The sequence below is a fragment of the Rattus norvegicus genome, chromosome 9, assembly GCF_036323735.1.
Source record: "Rattus norvegicus strain BN/NHsdMcwi chromosome 9, GRCr8, whole genome shotgun sequence".
NCBI classification, from domain to species: Eukaryota; Metazoa; Chordata; class Mammalia; order Rodentia; family Muridae; genus Rattus; species Rattus norvegicus.
The window spans coordinates 57,977,075-57,994,373 of record NC_086027.1 but is presented as its reverse complement, the minus strand read 5'-3'; the positions used below and the strand labels follow the sequence as shown (position 1 = coordinate 57,994,373).

Below are 17,299 nucleotides of genomic sequence, written 5' to 3'. Positions count from 1 at the left end.
ATAAATGGGTGGTTGTTGCTGTTGCTATTGCTGTTGTTATTGTTGTTGTTGATGTTGTGGAAAGCGGCAAACCTCAAGGCCATGAAGAAATGAAGGTACTGTTGAACGAGAAGATCTGATAGATATGTAGGAAATGGTTAACTGGGTTTTGTTGTTAATTTTTTAACATAGATAACACAACTACAACCACTAAATCTGAAGATGGGCATTATGCAAGAACAGATTATGCAGGTATGTTAAATTTCCTATGCCTGGAATGAAAGCCTGTTATGAGAGCCTTGAGCACCATTGTTTACACCTTGAGCACCACCGTTTATTTACTGCTTGTCCTTACTTGAGCATGCGCTGATCTTTCCTCTTAGTTCCAGCTTTCCAGTGGGCAAGAGGGAGTTTTTACTGAACCAAATAAGGCACACTTTTTTTTTTGCCATAGTTTAAGTGATTGTCAAAGATGTCAGTAGGATATAATTAACTTGTTTTGACAGTGTAAATGGTACAAATGACAAAACATTTATCAAATTAATGGGCATCAATGGAAATTAATGCAAGGTTTGGCAGTATATTGTAATAAATGCAAATGTTCTTGTTTGAATTTTCATAAAAGTCAACAGTGGAAAGTTTGCTGATCCCTGACAAGATAGAGATAGAGAGTTGCAGAAGCTAACACAGGCTACTGTGAAGACTCAGAGTTAAAAGTCACGCATAATTTAGCTTTTAAAGAAACTAACGTGTCTCATGTATTTAGATTCCAGAATGCAGCTTCTCAGACATACAAAGTTATAATAAACCTTATGTGAAAGTATAAATTTATTTAGCAGCTATGGAAGCTACTTTGAGTAATAAAAGTGCTACCTAATTTAACTCTTTGACAGGGAGAAATAACTGATGGGGATGCAATTAGCATATTATCAGATGGCCATAATTTATGAGAGTTTAAGGTAAAATTATAAAAATAAAACTTAGTTTTATAAAAGTATTCAATGAATATTTGTTTGTTTATTTGTTTACACATTCATTTTTGCTGTTTTGAGACAGAGTTTCTCCATTTAACCCTGACTCTTTTAGAAACCGCTATGTAAACCAGGCTGGCCTCAGACTCAAAGAAATCTACCTGCCCCTGCCTCAGTAGTGCCGGGATTAAAGACATGTGCCACCAAGTCCGACTTCAAGGAATTCTTAAACACAATGTTTTATTTAGCTACTGAACACTTGTAACCAATTTCATAACTAGTATTCAAACCAAATCAATTGCTTCTGGTCCTTCAAACTGTATAATACCATTTTTTTTCTTCTGATTCGTTATTTTATTTTACTTCGTGATAATTGTCATTATGTTTACACATGAACAAAGTCCTGGTATTTTAATTACCTGCATACATCAGAATGTGGACATAAGAGGAATTTAACTTTTGCATATTTTGCCTTAATGTTTTCAGCTTCTAGGTGCCTGAAACTACCAGTTATGTCATATATTAACATTGGTTCTATTATATGTGCTTATAACTATTCCCAAAACACCACTGCAGATATTAACAATGTTTCTTGAGAAGAACAGCCTAGAATCCAGTACAAACATTTAGGAAGTGTTACCATAAACAATTGATCTCTCCAGCTTTCCTTGCTTCCTTCCATTATATAGTCTTTGCAAAGATGCATGTTTTGTATAAAATCATCTCTCGGAGAGTGGGTTCTGGGACTGGTTCCAACCCTTTACAAACATCCAAATCTAAGGAGACTATAGTCTCTTATAAACTGGCATGGTGTTTACATATTACCATGTGCATCTTCTTCTATGGCTTAAATCATCTCCAGATAATTTATGGTACTGAATACAATTTAAAGTCTATGAAAATATGTGTGGTATTGTATCACTTAAGAAATAATGATTTTAAAAACTCTCTGTACACATTCTGAAAGATGCAAGTACTTTACATATATTTTGTCTACAATTAATTGAATCTATGAATACAGAGCTCATGAATATGGACAGCCACTTTCTTTTACCTTTTTTTAAATTTCTAATGTGTGAAATTCACACAAATGCATGTAGTATAATATCACAAAAACTCATGTAATTATCTTAAAGAAAAACAGTTACATCAACTCATGGCTACATTCTATCTATCTGTCTGTCTGTCTATCTATCTATCTATCTATCTATCTATCTATCTATCTCTCCACCTGTAATAAATAGATGCAATAAAATGCCAAAAAATCATGTTAATTAATTTTATTCATCTCAAAAAAATGCTTTTAAAAATCACATCACTATAATCATCTCTTAAATATTTCACACATCTTATAGTATACAACATGCATCAGAATTACTTGAAGAATGACACATTTTTGTAAAAGATTTTGCAGGACTAGTGTTCCTAAAACTATCCTCCACCAATATGTTGAGCCATAGAAAATTATTAAAGTAATAAAATATAATAGTGACATATAATATCTGAGAGTGGCACTTTATGCTTTAAGATTTAAATAGAACCAAATAGGAATATTATATTTTATTATAAACAACTATCTTGATGGTATTATAAGCTACTTACTTCTGTTAAATGCATTTACAATAACTTTATATTTCCTATAAAAACTAATTTATTTGGAAAAATCTTCAAAACTGTTGCCTCTGTGACTGTCTTCTTCCTTGAGCCAAACACCACAGGACTTACAAAAGAGCCAAGTCTTTCCCTGAGGATTTTCCTCCCCAACAAGGAACCCTGGAGGTTCATCGCATCCTATGCAATGGCTATGCACACATTTGTCCCAGGAAATATCAATATAGGATCTGCCCCTCACCACCATTCACATTGCCTCTCACAGTTCACCTTCAAAGAAAACAGTGGGCTTCATTTCTACCCCGAATTTACTCAGATTTTATTTCAGTCACTTAACCACTGATGTTGATTACCACGATTTTTAGTTCACTTCGTTTTATATTTTTTATTTTAACATATGTTTATGCATTCTTTTCTTGGAAAAGTTCGTGCATTTAAACACTACATTTTGAACATATCAACCACCATTACCTCCCTCCGTCTCTCCCAGTAACCTCGGCTTGCCATCCTCCCAATTTCTCGTCCGTCATTTTTTCCTGTTATTCATGATCCAGTGAGTCCAGCTGTTGATGGTTGCTGAGGAAAGGAGGGTAACTCTGCTGGGGGATGTAGGCTGGTTTTGCCTGCCCCTCTCAGTGGCCCCACACCTAGGCACATACGAGCTGCACAGACTTTTTTCCATCCTAAATTTAATGGACATAGAAAGAAAAGGGAGAATTTCCCCATGCAAATTATCAGGTCATTCCGCATCCTACAGATTTCTCTAGTTTGACCAAAGAAAATCTTGTAAGATAAAAATTGTCATGATTGAGGATTGTCAGGCTGATCAGGTAAAAGCACTTGCTATCAACTCTAATGGTCAGTGTTTCGTCCCCAGGACAAACCAACTCCTGCTTGTCTCCCTCTAACCCCTATCCCCACACTGATTCTGGGCATGCCCAGGAGCAAAGAAACAAATGCAACAATTTTTAAGGTTATGTTTAAACATACATGCTTGCTAAATTCGAAATAAAATATAGCAGCAAAAGTATTCATTGAAACTTGCAACTCATAGTTAAACATGGACTGAATACTGTAAGTCCTCCCTGAAGTTAGCTACAAATGGTTCCTATACATGGTTTTATTGAAATATATTCTATTAGAAAACATTGAAATAATCATGTTTCTCAACATCTCCAAGCATCTAGTCGGATTTTCATTTTCCCAAGATTGGGACAAAGACATGAAAATCTAAAAGAATCAAATGAAGAATCAATATGTTATTGTCCTCATGATTTATATTTCACATGTTATAAACTCTCCAGGGAGGGTAAACAGGAACTGTATGACTCACATGCCTAGAAGTCTGCTCTGTGCTCACAATTAATTTGATGTCACGGCAACTTCCCTTGTTAAACAAATGTCCACGGGCGGACGTTCCCACTGGAAGGAAGTAACAATTGTAACTTACACATCTTTCCAGATGTGGCATGAGTACTGTAACCTTAGGCACGTTGACCATGCCCTCCCATTTCATTTTTGTGCCTACTTTAAAAGCTGGTAACACTTGTTTCTAAGTACAAAAGTGGCTATCATCTTTAAAGGAAGTCTGAATCTTAAATTTATTAAACCTCCTTTAGTAACATCTAAAAGAAAGACTGCGGCCAGGACCGACAGAGACTGGATTACAATTGTAATTTAAAAATAAATAAATAAGAAAGTATGATGTGAAACAAAAGTAACATGTGCAGGAGACGAGAAAGGCTGCCTTGCATGGTGACAGGAATCTATGATCCTCATAGGCACAAAAACATAGTCCACATCAGAAAACTGAAAAAGTTCCAGCTTATGCCAAGCAGAATTACTATCTGTCTGGGCTGTCTGGAATCACCCCCCTCCTCCCCCAACCCCTCCAGCCCCATTCTCTCTCTTTTAATAAGATCCAAGTCATTGAATCAGAGGCTTTGCCTGTCTGTATTCCAGGCCCAATGACAAGTTCGTGCCATAGAAATGAAACAGACCAATTGATACCATTCTCCCCCATCAGTTGAAGACATAAGCTTAGATTTAAGTCTGTCTTTTCACTACAGAAAGAGTCCAAACCCACGAATTTTCTAAATCACAAAGCTAGGACTTCCTGCCTTTACCATATAATAATATTAATCTTCCCTTGTGAACACTTAAGATAGCACTGTGTGTGTGTGTGTGTGTGTGTGTGTGTGTGTGTGTGTGTGTCCTCATCAAGTCTTGCACTAAAAAGAAAGTGAATTTGAACACTGCTCCTCTGTGTCAGATGTTATCTATGTGTGTCTCCTGGTGGGATTCTGTCTGGCTGAGAGTCTCATCAAGGCTTGGAAAACATGGTCACATATTTTTCCAGTGAAAATGTACTTAATCCTATAGCTTGTTGGATGTTCAAAAAAATCATAAATTTCAACTACTTTAGTTTTTATAATCTAAAAATTTAAATGTATTTTATTTTGGGGTATCCTATACAAGTTTTCAAAAAGGATTTGCAGAGTTTTTATAATTAAACTACAGTCAATGAGGGTCTTTGAACGGAGATTAAAAACAGGAGAGGCCGAACTGTTAGGGTAAAAAAATACATGCAGAGCCTGGCTACTACTGTTAGAGCACTTAGCCCTAAGCTTCCTTGCAACCAGTATAAGAAAGAAATTATGGTTGAGCCAGTTTATTTCACAAATATCCATAGAGTCCTCCTATGCAGCCATGCTGTCCCAGGCTCTCTACAGAAGACAGCACAGAAGCCTCAGCGTCTGTGAAAGGAACCTGGGTCTTCACTGTCTGGGAAAAAAATGAATAAAAATAATTTTGGAGACCAAAGAGAAAGTTAACTTTGCTAAATTATATGTGAAATATTTAGCATGGATCTTTTTATGAACCATAACGAAGGAACGTAAATGGATAGAATCTTCAACAGTGATATTTATAAAATATCCCAAGAAGTTTTCTGTATGACTGAGGATTTTTTAATAATTTTTTTATAAAATTCTAGGGCACACAAAGTAAGATATATATATCTCAATGATACAGTATTTAGACTGACTGCTGTAATGAGTTCCATTCATACATATTCCAAAATTGGGAGGGATTAATAACACAGGAAAATGATAGGAGAATCTATAAGGAAAGCAAGTCTAGTTTATTCCTCCTGCGTGAGCAGGATAAAGACCTGGAACATGTGTAACAGGACAGCCAATACCTGGGTTAGATAGATTGTGTTCAGTGTGAATGTAGCTGGAGAAAGTCCCCTGGTTTTCATGTTGGTCAATGAGAAAGAAAAATCCAAGGCTCTCTGTGCCTTCAGAAAAGCCACAGAAAAGCCTCCCTCCTCTGGGTCTAGTACCAAACAGAGTCTACCTATCTCCCTGCAAGTTGCTTTGTGGCAATCCACCGTCTCTTGTCGCTTTGAGAAGTCTTATGTTTTAGGAAACATTTCTTTTAGAGATGTGCTTCTCTTTAAACAGTAATTGAGATATTATGCACCAGTCTGAAACGTGGAAGAAAGAATCCAGACTCACAAACCAAATCCTCCCTATCCTATTAGTATCCCGTCAGCCCATTTCCCACACAAAGAAGAAACTGACATCCTGAAAGGGTATCAACGGAGTCTAAGTGAATTACCAAATAACTTGTTCTTTGTGGAGGCCGTTGCAATTTACAAAGCCTTTCCACGCATGTTGTCTCCTTCGGTCTTCACAACAGAAATGTGAAGAGATATTAGGAGCATCTGACAGGTGAGAAATGGAAGTTCAAAGAGATTAAGTGAGATTGCGTGGCAGAGCTGAGGTTCAAGACAGCGCTACTAATTGCGGAAGCCAGCAAGTGTGAGCAACAAGGGGTTTAACTGCCTAAAACTCTGGAGCTGGAGAGTGGACACTACAGCCTGCGCTTAACCCTTTGAGAGTTTCAAATTTAAGAACGCTCTGCTGTGCTGTTGATCCTGCTGTGAAATCATCTGATGTGCTCTATGACCGGTAAACACCCTCACCATCCCTAAGTGCTATTTCATTTGACTTGAAAATATCCTCCGAGAGCTGGGGCAGAGACTCAGTCAGTAAAGTGTTCACATTGCAGATTTGAGGAGGTGTGGTTGGTCCTCAGAAACCAAGACTAGATGTGCAACAGTAATCTCGGCTCTGGAGAAGCACAGATGGGAGAATCCCTAAGGCTCACCGACCAAACGAGCAACCTAACCTACTTGGTGAGCCCAGTGAGAGACTGTGTCTCAAGAAAACAAGGTAGCCAGCATCTGAGGAACCACACGAGAAGTAGTCCTTGGAAATGCCTGCACGCACTAATAGGTATGCACACATAAATATCCACACACATGCACACACGGATATGCACATGTGCACACACACACACACACACACACACACACACACACACTCGCTCCCATGCACACACAACCCTTCTATTGTTTCCTATTTCTTTGTGCAGCAGAGAATCCTGAGTAGTGTAGTGCTACCAATAAATCTCCCATTAATTAAAAAAATTCCCAGTTTCTCTGCGATAATTTGGAGTTTACAAAGATTAACTTACATTACTCTGTTTCTTTTCATGTCAGCCCATAAAACAAGGTTACAGATGCTAGGAGTAATACCCAGGAGGTTCAAAGAGCTATAAATGGCTGGCCTGGAACTGGCTACCATGCTGTACATCCACCTACGTGTGCAAATGGGACAGTTGCTTGATTTGCTGACTATTTCCCTTCTTGGCTCCTCCAATCCAGATATACAGGCAGGAATATCAGGTTTCACATCATATTTGTAACATGAATTAATTCAGTCATGTGGCAGAAATCTACATTTAAAATGGAAGCTTTTGCCCTTTGCCCATGAACACAAGGAGCACTTTGCTGGAAAACATGTTATATCTGGGCCAATAATCTGATCCGTAAGAAATAAATAGCAGAAAATATGGGCAGCACTTTGTACCACGAATATTGGTATCGGCCCTGAAACAAATAAAAACATATGCCCAGGCTATTACAGTGCCACTAGACTGTCCTGGAACACTTAACCCCGGGAAATGAAGTTAAATGTCAAGATTTCTGAGGGGGAAAAGAATGTCTCAATTTAACTATGTTCCCCTCTGGGAGTAGGACTGCTGCAAATCTCTAAAAGCCTGCAAACTTAAGTCACAGTTTTCCTGCATTCATGAGCTCTAAGCTTTCATTTTTTTCCTCCCAAAAATCATGTAACTGGTCACCTATAGTCCTTTGCTATGCTCACACCTATAGATAAAGAAGCAGTATTTGCAATCCGGATGAAGGCTTAGGCTGAAAAGTTGCCTTGGGTCCTAAGAGACACTCTGGGAAACTGTGTTTATGCCCCAGTTCGTAAATGCATTCTGCACTATTTATGTGCACTATTTATGTGCACTTTCCCTGTTTGCAATGCTCGTTTCTGAATCCGTTTTCCCACCTGAAGGTGTTACCTCTCCATCGACCTTTCTTTTCCCTGACCTTTCTCTTCTGCTGTTTTGATGATGTTTGCTGCAAAATCAAAGAAAACTGAGTTTGCGTACTGGTCATGCTGGTCTCAGTTGTTAAATTTGCGCTGACTTTTCTGATTCTGTTTCTCTGTCTGTGCAAAGGAAATGATGGAAACGATGTGTTTCCATCGTGCCTTAAATTTTGCATTAAAAGACATTTTGTAAGCTACTAACCAGAAACTAATGAGATAGGTAGTCTTAGTGTTTTATTTCGGTCTGAAAGTGAAAATGAATTTATTTTTATGGGCAATGTGATCTTTTTTGCGTAGTATGGCCTGTGTCCAAGGTTTAAATGTAAATTCAGCACCTATGAACTTAAGCACAGTAGGTTTTCATAACTATTCCTGCTCATGTCACTCAACAACTATTGCAAAAGTCTTTGACCAACTCTTCAACTAACAAATATTAAAGTAGTATTTCCCAATCACTTATGTCTACACTGTCAGTACAATAATATATCTAAATTTCACACATCCAAATTTCCTCTTTTCTGTATACTTCAATAACAATATGATCACATGACCATTATGAACTTACATGTATATAGGATGACATAAACAGACATCATTGAAAATAATAATGTCAATTTAACTGTAAAAAATTAGTTGTTTATAATTCAAGGTATGTGTTTAAAAGACCTATGCATTTATTAATTTTAAAAAAACACATGGGATAGGTGACCAAGAAAAAAATTACAAGAACACAGTATATAGTATATTCCTGTTGATGTAAAACATGTTCACAAAGATATGTCAGTGCTCACATGTGAAGACTAGCACATGTGCATACATCGTTAAGTAAAAATAAATGTTTTCAGCAAGATGATCATAAAGAAAAGATAGCACTATCTAGCACTGGCAACAAACATCTCTGAACTCAAATGTCCCCCTATTGTCAGTGAAAATGACACAGTGCTCCTCCCGAATTCACCCTTAGCATCCCCACCCCTGCCTCGTTACTTATCCTGGTAGGGAGACTGTAGTACAGGTAGAAATTGAGTGTATAGGCCTGGGACAGTAGACACTTCCCAAAACCTTGAAAAAGTTTAAGACAATTGTTTTCCCTAAAATTCTCACTGTTTAAAAACATTCTGAGGGTTGAGGATTTAGCTCAGTGGTAGAGCGCTTGCCTAGCAAGCATAAGGCCCTGGGTTCGGTCCTCAGCTCCGGAAAAAAAAAAAAAAAAAAAAAAACATTCTGAGAGCACCCTGAATCTTTCCTGAATGTGTTGACTAGACCCCCAACATGGGTGCCCACCTCAACCAGTGCATTATAAAGATGTTCCTTGTAGCTTGGTGCTTCGACCACGTGCTAACATAATCACTCCAAGGTGTTTTTAAATACATGTAAAACAAAATCTCTCATAGAGTCCACGTTTTCAAATACTGTGGCATGGAGATAGCATGTTTCTACCACTTGTTCATGTGAACACACACACAGATGCACACACACACACACACACACACACACACACACATACACACACACAACCTACACACACATAGTTTAAAATCAAGTATGATCAAGAGGAGCCAAACTCCAGGCTCAGAAAATGTGGGGAAACGGCACTGGATTGGAAAAGGAAATGGTGACATTACCTATAAACTGCAGGGAGGACTGAATCATCCAGAACACTGTCTCTGAGCACTGAGGTGCAGAGCTGGGGAACAAGCGTAGCACAGCTCTGGGAAGTGGATGGTGGGACCAGAATGATAGGCCTTGTGAAACACTGAACTAAGAGGGCAGCACCCTATGTTCTTGGAGATTGGTAACTGGGGCAGGATAGCGACTACCATTATGAAAGGCAGGCAGGGCTATCAGACTTGCAGACTCAGATCTAAACCCTGAACTCACTCAGAGTTAACTTCCCTTTTCTGAGAAACTCATATGAGCTAAACTTTTAATGTCTCCACACTGATTTGCAGTCACCTAGAGGGCTTCCCTCAGCTAACTAATTATGTGGATTATATGGAAATCTCAGTAGAAATGAGGCTATTCTCTGAGACTGTAGCTGTTCAAGGCATGAAGCTGAGGAGTTTGGCGCAAGCATCTAGGCAATAAGAACACTTCTGCCTTCAAATCAGTGTAAATAGAGCATGCCCAAGGCTAGAACGCCTCCCCCTGCCACAACTTTTGACAGTCTATGACCCTCCTCTCTCTGGGTTTCTGCTGGGCCCCATCCAGGCAACTTATTCTCTTGGACAAACATTAAACAATCCTGGGGGGTCTCTAGAAGCATCCATGCACCATCTCCAGGAGAACTGCTTGTTGTAGACCTCAAACTGTACTGAGAACGGGTCCTTCTGCATTCTGAAACCTCCAAAGGTTTTACCCAAAGCTACTACTAAAATTGCTATTTTTAAAACTAATGAACCAAAAGAATTTGACTAATAACAAGGGAGAGTGAATAGGTTTTGAAAGAAGGTTTAATTTTGGGGGGTTGTAAAACAATCCATAGCAGTTTTGTTAACACACTCTTCATACTTGTGAGTATGAACTTGCTACTGCTTAATCACATCAAACATAAAAGGAATGTCAAATATCCCACAGATACTGAGATGAGGATCTCTGCGCAGGGCTGTTCCTGCATCATTAATATCTGATGGAGTTACAAAACATTTCTAGACAACATTTCATAGGCAAATTATTAAAAGTCCCCAATACTTTTCTTAAAAATTACATTTTCAGATGACCAAAGCTTCGTATCATATGTTAGGTATGTTCCACTTAAAGGAAGACTGATAATGCTCTCCATTTTTTATTCCAGAAGTAAAATATTCCAGAAAGATCACACTATTAATTTAAGCCAGCAAGTTCTTTGTGCTTTGTAAGGAAGTACCCATCCGGGCTCATGTCAGCAGCTTGGTCGCCCCTGTGCTACTGCAGCTATTCTACAGTCTTGTACCAATGGGTTCATTCCAGGTTTAATTGAAGAGCCCAGTGAAATCTGAATGAACTGAAGCAACCTTTGGACAAATTCCACTCCTGTCCCCACACCTGTCCCCTTACACAAATCCACACTATTGCACATGTAGGCTTGGTATTGCTTACTACTTTTAGTGAACTATATCTGTGGAGACATGAGGACAAGCAACAGGCAGACTATAAGAACTTATTAACAAGATACTTAAAATAAGTAGTTACTTATCTTCTATAGAAAGGACCATCGAGAGTTACCAAGGCATCCCATCAACAGTGCTAGGAAGCCATTAACTCTTAGCCATGAGTGTGAAATAAAAGAATCGTATTCTGAGATTGAAACTGTGTTTTCTGCAACATTAAAGGCTTCTCAGCTCTTTACCTCCTCCATCAATTGATAAACAGTCAGGAAACAGCTAACCGTAATATTGTCCTAGGAAACTATTATCTTCATTGCAATCAGGACTACTGTCGTCGTCGTCATCGTCATCATCATCATCATCATCATCATCATCATCATCAATAAAAATACTAGTGAAATAGACTCACTCAATTCATTCCAAAACAACCTACAAATTATATGTACTGTCTACTGTTTTGGACTCTCCAAGAGACTATTCTTCAGTGATGTGGGTAATTATATTTATTTCTTAATTCCATTTCAAATTTAGGCCAAATAACTTACAGAGCAAATTTTATAGGGGAAAGAGCTTGGCATAGCAGTACATAAAGTATTGACTTAGTTTCAGAACAGCAGTTGTTCTAAGGCTTACAACAGCCTTTGCAGCTAGGAACTATGAGAATCATGCCTAGAAATCAGGTGATAGCAAATAACCCAGTTCTGTTCCCAGAAAGAGCCACAATCAGCCAGCAAGAACCTTAGTCTATCAAGGTTCTCTCCATTCTCTGTTTCAAATACACATATGTGTTTTTAAAGTAAGAGTTTGGCTATACTAGAATTGTTAAAGTTCCACAAATAAGGTTGGGATCGGTCTCTTCTGAGACTTGTGAGAAAGAAAAAGTCTCATCTCCTGAGGGGGAAATTATACTTTCAGGGATCATGCTACTGGGGAGCCTCCTCAGCCTAATTGCATCTCTTATCTATTCAGTTAGGGTCCTCATAACTTTGGGCTCTGTTTTGCTCCTGTTCAAAGTTATGGCACATTTCTGCTCACATCAGATGTTTTATACAAACAGACTAAGTCGCTGAACCAAACATCGCCTATGTGAACGATTTTTTTTAATGATGTTCTTTGAGGAGGCAGTAGCCGCGCTTTCAAAGTTTCCTTTTATTATTTAGGTCTCTTCTCATTATAAGTTTTTATAACAGTTGGTTCATAGAAATAGATTTAAATAATGCTAGCTGAATCCTATTGAAACACTCAATAGAAATCCTTTAAGAACTGAAGTTGTGCTGTTCATGGAACAGAATGTCTGACTGTGTTAGAACACAAGTTTTCATGGAAACTTCTGTGGTAGAAGAGAAGGGACCTTAAAACTATGTCTCTAACATGGCTGATCACTGTTCAACTACTCTATGCCAGTTCCCCAAGGAAGGATACAAATGTGCAATTCTGTTAGGTGGCTCCCAGAGACAGATCTTCATTGGAATTAGGAGCAAACCCTGCTGAGTCTTACCTAGTGAAATAAAGTTATTGGTTTTGCAGCAAGGACAATGAGGGTATTTGTTTAAGAAGACAACCTAAGAAAATAGCAAAGACAACAGGAAATGATAAATGAGCCAGTCTCTGCTACAGTAATTACTTTAGCATTGCAGCAAATGACTAACTTTCTCGGGAATGCTATTTTCCATCGGGGAGTACACCGCTACCTGCTCGTCACTGTGCGTTATGTTGCTCTTGCTCCTGGAGAAAAATCACCACGAAGGAACAGCCAGTAAATAAGTCACCTGAGAAAATGTGCGTTTCCAAACGTTCATGCCATCCTTTGCGTTTCATCTCAGTTGTGTTCCCGTAAGAGTTTTGTAGAACACTGAAAGTATCAGTGGACTTGGGCATGAGTCACTGCTTGCCTGTTTCCCTTCCTGTTGCTAAGAGAAGGTGCTCTCACCAAAGCAACTTAAGGGAGAAAGAATTTACTTCAGGTCACTGTTCAAACAGCCTTTCGAGAAGTCAGGATAGCAGGAGCCTGAAGCAATTGGTATTTACTCAATGAGGAAACGGGCAGAATTCATACTGTTGCCTAGTTTGCTCTCTCCACTATATGGTACAGGATCTTCCCCAGGGCATGGTCTCTTTCACAATTAAGATGGGTCTTCCAATAGCAGTCAAGCCATAAAATCCTCCACAGGCATGCCCTGTGGCCCATCCCCCAGGTAACTCTAGCTTATGTAAAGTGATAATTAAACTAAAATTACACCTAGTTTGCATGAAGTCCTGGATTCAATACCCAGTAAAACAGAAACCAGCTATAGTAGTTCACACCTGTAAGCCTACGTATGAACTCAGGAAGTAGAGAGAAAAATCAAAAGTTCAAGGTCACCCATAGCTACAGGGAGTGTTTGAAGCTAGCCTAGGCTCTATGAGACTCTTTCAAAAAAAATTAAGTAGTTTTAAAGGAAATCTTTCTGACACCAGCAGGTAGATAATAAAATCTATAATATTGCTGGTTGTGGTAACACATACTGGTAGGACTTGCTGCAGGAGGTGCGGGCAGGAGGATCACGAGTTCAAGACCAGCCTGCGGACATTATTCGCTATGTAATTGGCTGGGATCTGCTGAGATGTTTTTCTTATGCATAGCATACAATGCTAATTTTCAAAAGACCTATACTTGAAACCTATTTTTTTAAATACCCCATAATCTAGGGAAACCCTTGAAGAATTTTGGAAATGAGGATCATGTATTTTCTGCCCTTTCATATAATGAGAGTTTCTCTGCAAGGACTATTGACGAGTTTGGATATGCATGCTGCTGATGCTACTGACTCCAGAATTTGGATTAGTTTCCAGAGAGAAGTAATTACCTAAGTTGCATGGTAAAATTTGATCTAGTTCTAATAATATTTCTACTGAAGATTTTTTAAGTGTGGATTGACATTTCAATGTATCAGAATATTAATTGGATAATATAAAAATTGGATGACAAATCTGTTAATCATCAACTTCTCTTGATTATATATCAATTCTGAATTTATACTCTGAGTAATTCTACTTCCTATTCATTAGCTTAAGTTTTATTCAAACTTCCAGAGCAGTGAGAGTTGTTTATGACAAAATGTTTCTATTGTAACAAAGAGAAGGCCACTACTAGAGTCAACATGCATGGAGTATAAAGTATACTAGCTGAAAGCAATATTACTAGGCAATGAGAAAACAATCATGAGAAAATCTTAGCGTAATTACATGCCAAGTCAAGTTCTTACACTGAAGATGTTAAGAGCATATTCCAGATAAGACAGAACTTTTCACTCCCACATTTCTGGATACCGGATTTTATTGAGAGATTTTAACAATTAAGAGAAACACATAAACCTTCCTAGCATGTAAGAAGAGGAATTTTAAATTCAAAATCTGTTCCTTTCTCATAGTGTCTTTGTTGCTTTTCTATTACTGTGATAAGACATTATGACCAAAGCCATTTATGGAAGAGTTTATTACCATCCTGGTGGGGAGCATGGTGGTAGGCAGGCCAGCATGGTGGTAGAATGGTAGCTGAGAGCTCACATCTTAAAACATAACCAACCACAAGACAAAAAGAAGTAACTGTGACCATCATGGGCTTTTGAAACCTCAAAGCCTGAGCCCAGTGACATACCTTCTCCAACAAAGCCACACCTCCTAATGCTTCCCAACCAGTCCCACTATCTAGGGACCACAATGGTAGCCATTCCCATTGAACCCACCATTCTTCATAAACAAAAAATAAAATAATAATCAGCCTAGTCACTAATGTTCACAAAATTACTTTCTACTTCTTTCCTAGCATATAAATGAGACTTTATCTTGAGGGAAATCAACCTCCTCAGTTTTCTTGATAACCTAATCTTTGATTGCAAAATAAATAAATATACTTTCTCATTTAAAATATTGTCCATGGACAATTGATTCCCAAGGGTACCTTTGTTTGTTTAAAAGGAAAAAAAGTAAAAGAAAACACACATTGGTAGCTTATTTCCATAGCCCATGTTACCATAACCTACCATAATATTTTCAGTAAATGGGCTGGCTACCTAAGGTTTAGCAGAATACATCTAGAGACTATTATTAGATTTCGGATTTAATTTTGAGCCCTGAAATAGCATAGTTCGTTCACTGCTGCATGTGACATTTTAAAAACCTGAGCAAACAGTATTATTCTTAGGAAAGAAAAGCTCTTTCTCACTGGATTCAGCATTTAGAAACAATATTGAATTGATTTGAATCAGAAAATTGTCTCTGAGAACCTGAAATGAATATAAACATTAGGCAGATGATCTCACCTCTTGCTTCCTGCCTTAGTCCTGTTTTGTTTTCTTTGAGTGGTTCTTAATATTCATTCAAAGTGTGCATTATGTGCAGATGCATCCCAAAGCCACGGTGTACTCCTGCTCTTGTCAGAGCCCAAGCACACTGCCCTCCACACTGCGCACAGTGCAAGCTCTGGTGCCCTGGGTGGAGGCCTTTGGTAAGAAGCCCAGATCAGATCAGGCGCTAGGCAGAGCTATTTCATGTGTCGAGATCATGTGTGAGTATTTTTCACTGCTGTTTTTGCACCCAGCAAACAAACACGATACTTTTAGATGTATAATGCTCCCCCATCTTGCCCTTCAGGCAGGATTCTTACATTCCATGGAATGACAAAGGTTCACATCCCTTTTTGCCCTAGGTGGAAAACATAAAAGCCTAAGCTACGTCATTAATCATGCAGACTGTCTGCTGCAACACTGCCAAGAAAATGATCCTCCTCGTACCACCCATCAATATCTCTGACACCTGTCTAAGAGCTCAGGTCATGCATATCTGTCTGCCTTTAGAGAAGTGTCAATGTGCAAACATTCCCTCACTATTTTTAGGGTCACGTTAGCAGTATTCATCACCTTCCTGTCAGTTCATGCAATTTGTCATGTTATGCAGAACTACCAGTGACTGTACTGGTCATCTCCCCTTTGCATTGTGGTTTTTAGAGCATGAGAGGAGAATATGTTTGGAAATTGTCAGAAGTATGTGAGACAGCGGCCAGAGTTTCCCCCAAGAAATTACTGTGGCTCACATTTAAGAGAAAAATACAGATATTTGAGGTCCCTGTGGCCTACCAAAATTTTTACTCCTGTCTGATTTCTTGTTCAGTGAATTGTATTTTTAATGAATTTCATTAGAAAGCTCACAGCATGATTCCAGGAGGTTAAATCACAGCTTACAAATGAAACAAAACTTCAGAAATTAGGAGGTCAAAGAATGCTGTTCAGACAAAAGCTGCCAGTTCCGAATGCCTAGAAACAGACTATAGGAAAGTTAGAGAATTAACTACAAAGGCTGATAGAAATCTATGCAGCACCAGGAACTCATGATGGTTTGTCTCATCTGTCACTCGGCACCACAGCCACAACTCCCAAAGCAGCTAGCAAATACATTCCCATCTCTGAACAGTGAAGGCATTTCACCATAGGTGGGAAAATTCCAGAACTAGGAATTAAAACATCTATGCCTCGGGCCTCTGCCCTGCAGTGATGCTCAAGGGGACTGTGGTAGCTCTTGCCTTGGATGTTTTTATCTGAAAAGTGTAGATGTCAAAAAATCTCCAATATTTGCTTCAGGAGTCTACCTTCCTACTGTTATGTAAATCAATGGCACATATAAAGCCACAAAATGAAATGTTCTATCCTTGATAATTGTGACCTTCTCTGACATGTGCATGACGATGTTGGAATCACGAAAATAATTGGAACAGCTCTGTTGCTAGCCTGAGCTCTCACCACAGGGATAAACTCAAAGCCTGGAAGAGTACCAGCTACTTCAGCCACTCTCAAGTGGAGTGAGTTTAGCTGTGACACCCATGAAGTAAGCTGCCTATTTTGTAGCTGTTGCTAACTAGGACGAGGAAGCAACAGATATAACAGCAGGATCCAAGAGCTACAGAATCTGCTCATATGGACGATAAACGCCTTAAAGAAATTGTAACTTTGTTAGCTATTTATGTTAAAGAGAATATTAGAGAATGGTTCAAAGGAGTTCTAGCAGCTGAACCCAGGCCTAGGTGTGCCTACAATTTAACTACATCTCTGTACCTCGGTAGTGAGGGTCTTATGAGGACGGTCAGCTTATCACTACAACGGAAAATATTTGTTTTGGCTTTATTAAAAATAAGAATGTCCAGGAACCA

The 17,299-nt window shown here is 38.6% G+C and overlaps 1 protein-coding gene and 1 long non-coding RNA gene across 4 annotated transcripts in view; one reads left to right on the top strand and one right to left on the bottom strand.

The window, feature by feature from the left end:
• Nucleotides 1–13,590, bottom strand: part of LOC108351929 (uncharacterized) — a 115,368-nt gene extending 101,778 nt beyond the window's left edge. For all 3 annotated transcript variants that reach the window (XR_010054974.1, XR_005489138.2, XR_010054975.1), the window contains exon 1: nt 12,888–13,590. This is a non-coding gene — a long non-coding RNA (uncharacterized LOC108351929). The remainder of the gene's footprint in view (nt 1–12,887) is intronic.
• Nucleotides 1–17,299, top strand: part of Tmeff2 (transmembrane protein with EGF-like and two follistatin-like domains 2) — a 287,500-nt gene that overhangs the window by 230,999 nt on the left and 39,202 nt on the right. Inside the window, exon 7 of the mRNA NM_001394330.1 lies at nt 172–231. Within this exon, the coding sequence (NP_001381259.1) occupies nt 172–231 (60 nt within the window). The remainder of the gene's footprint in view (nt 1–171; nt 232–17,299) is intronic.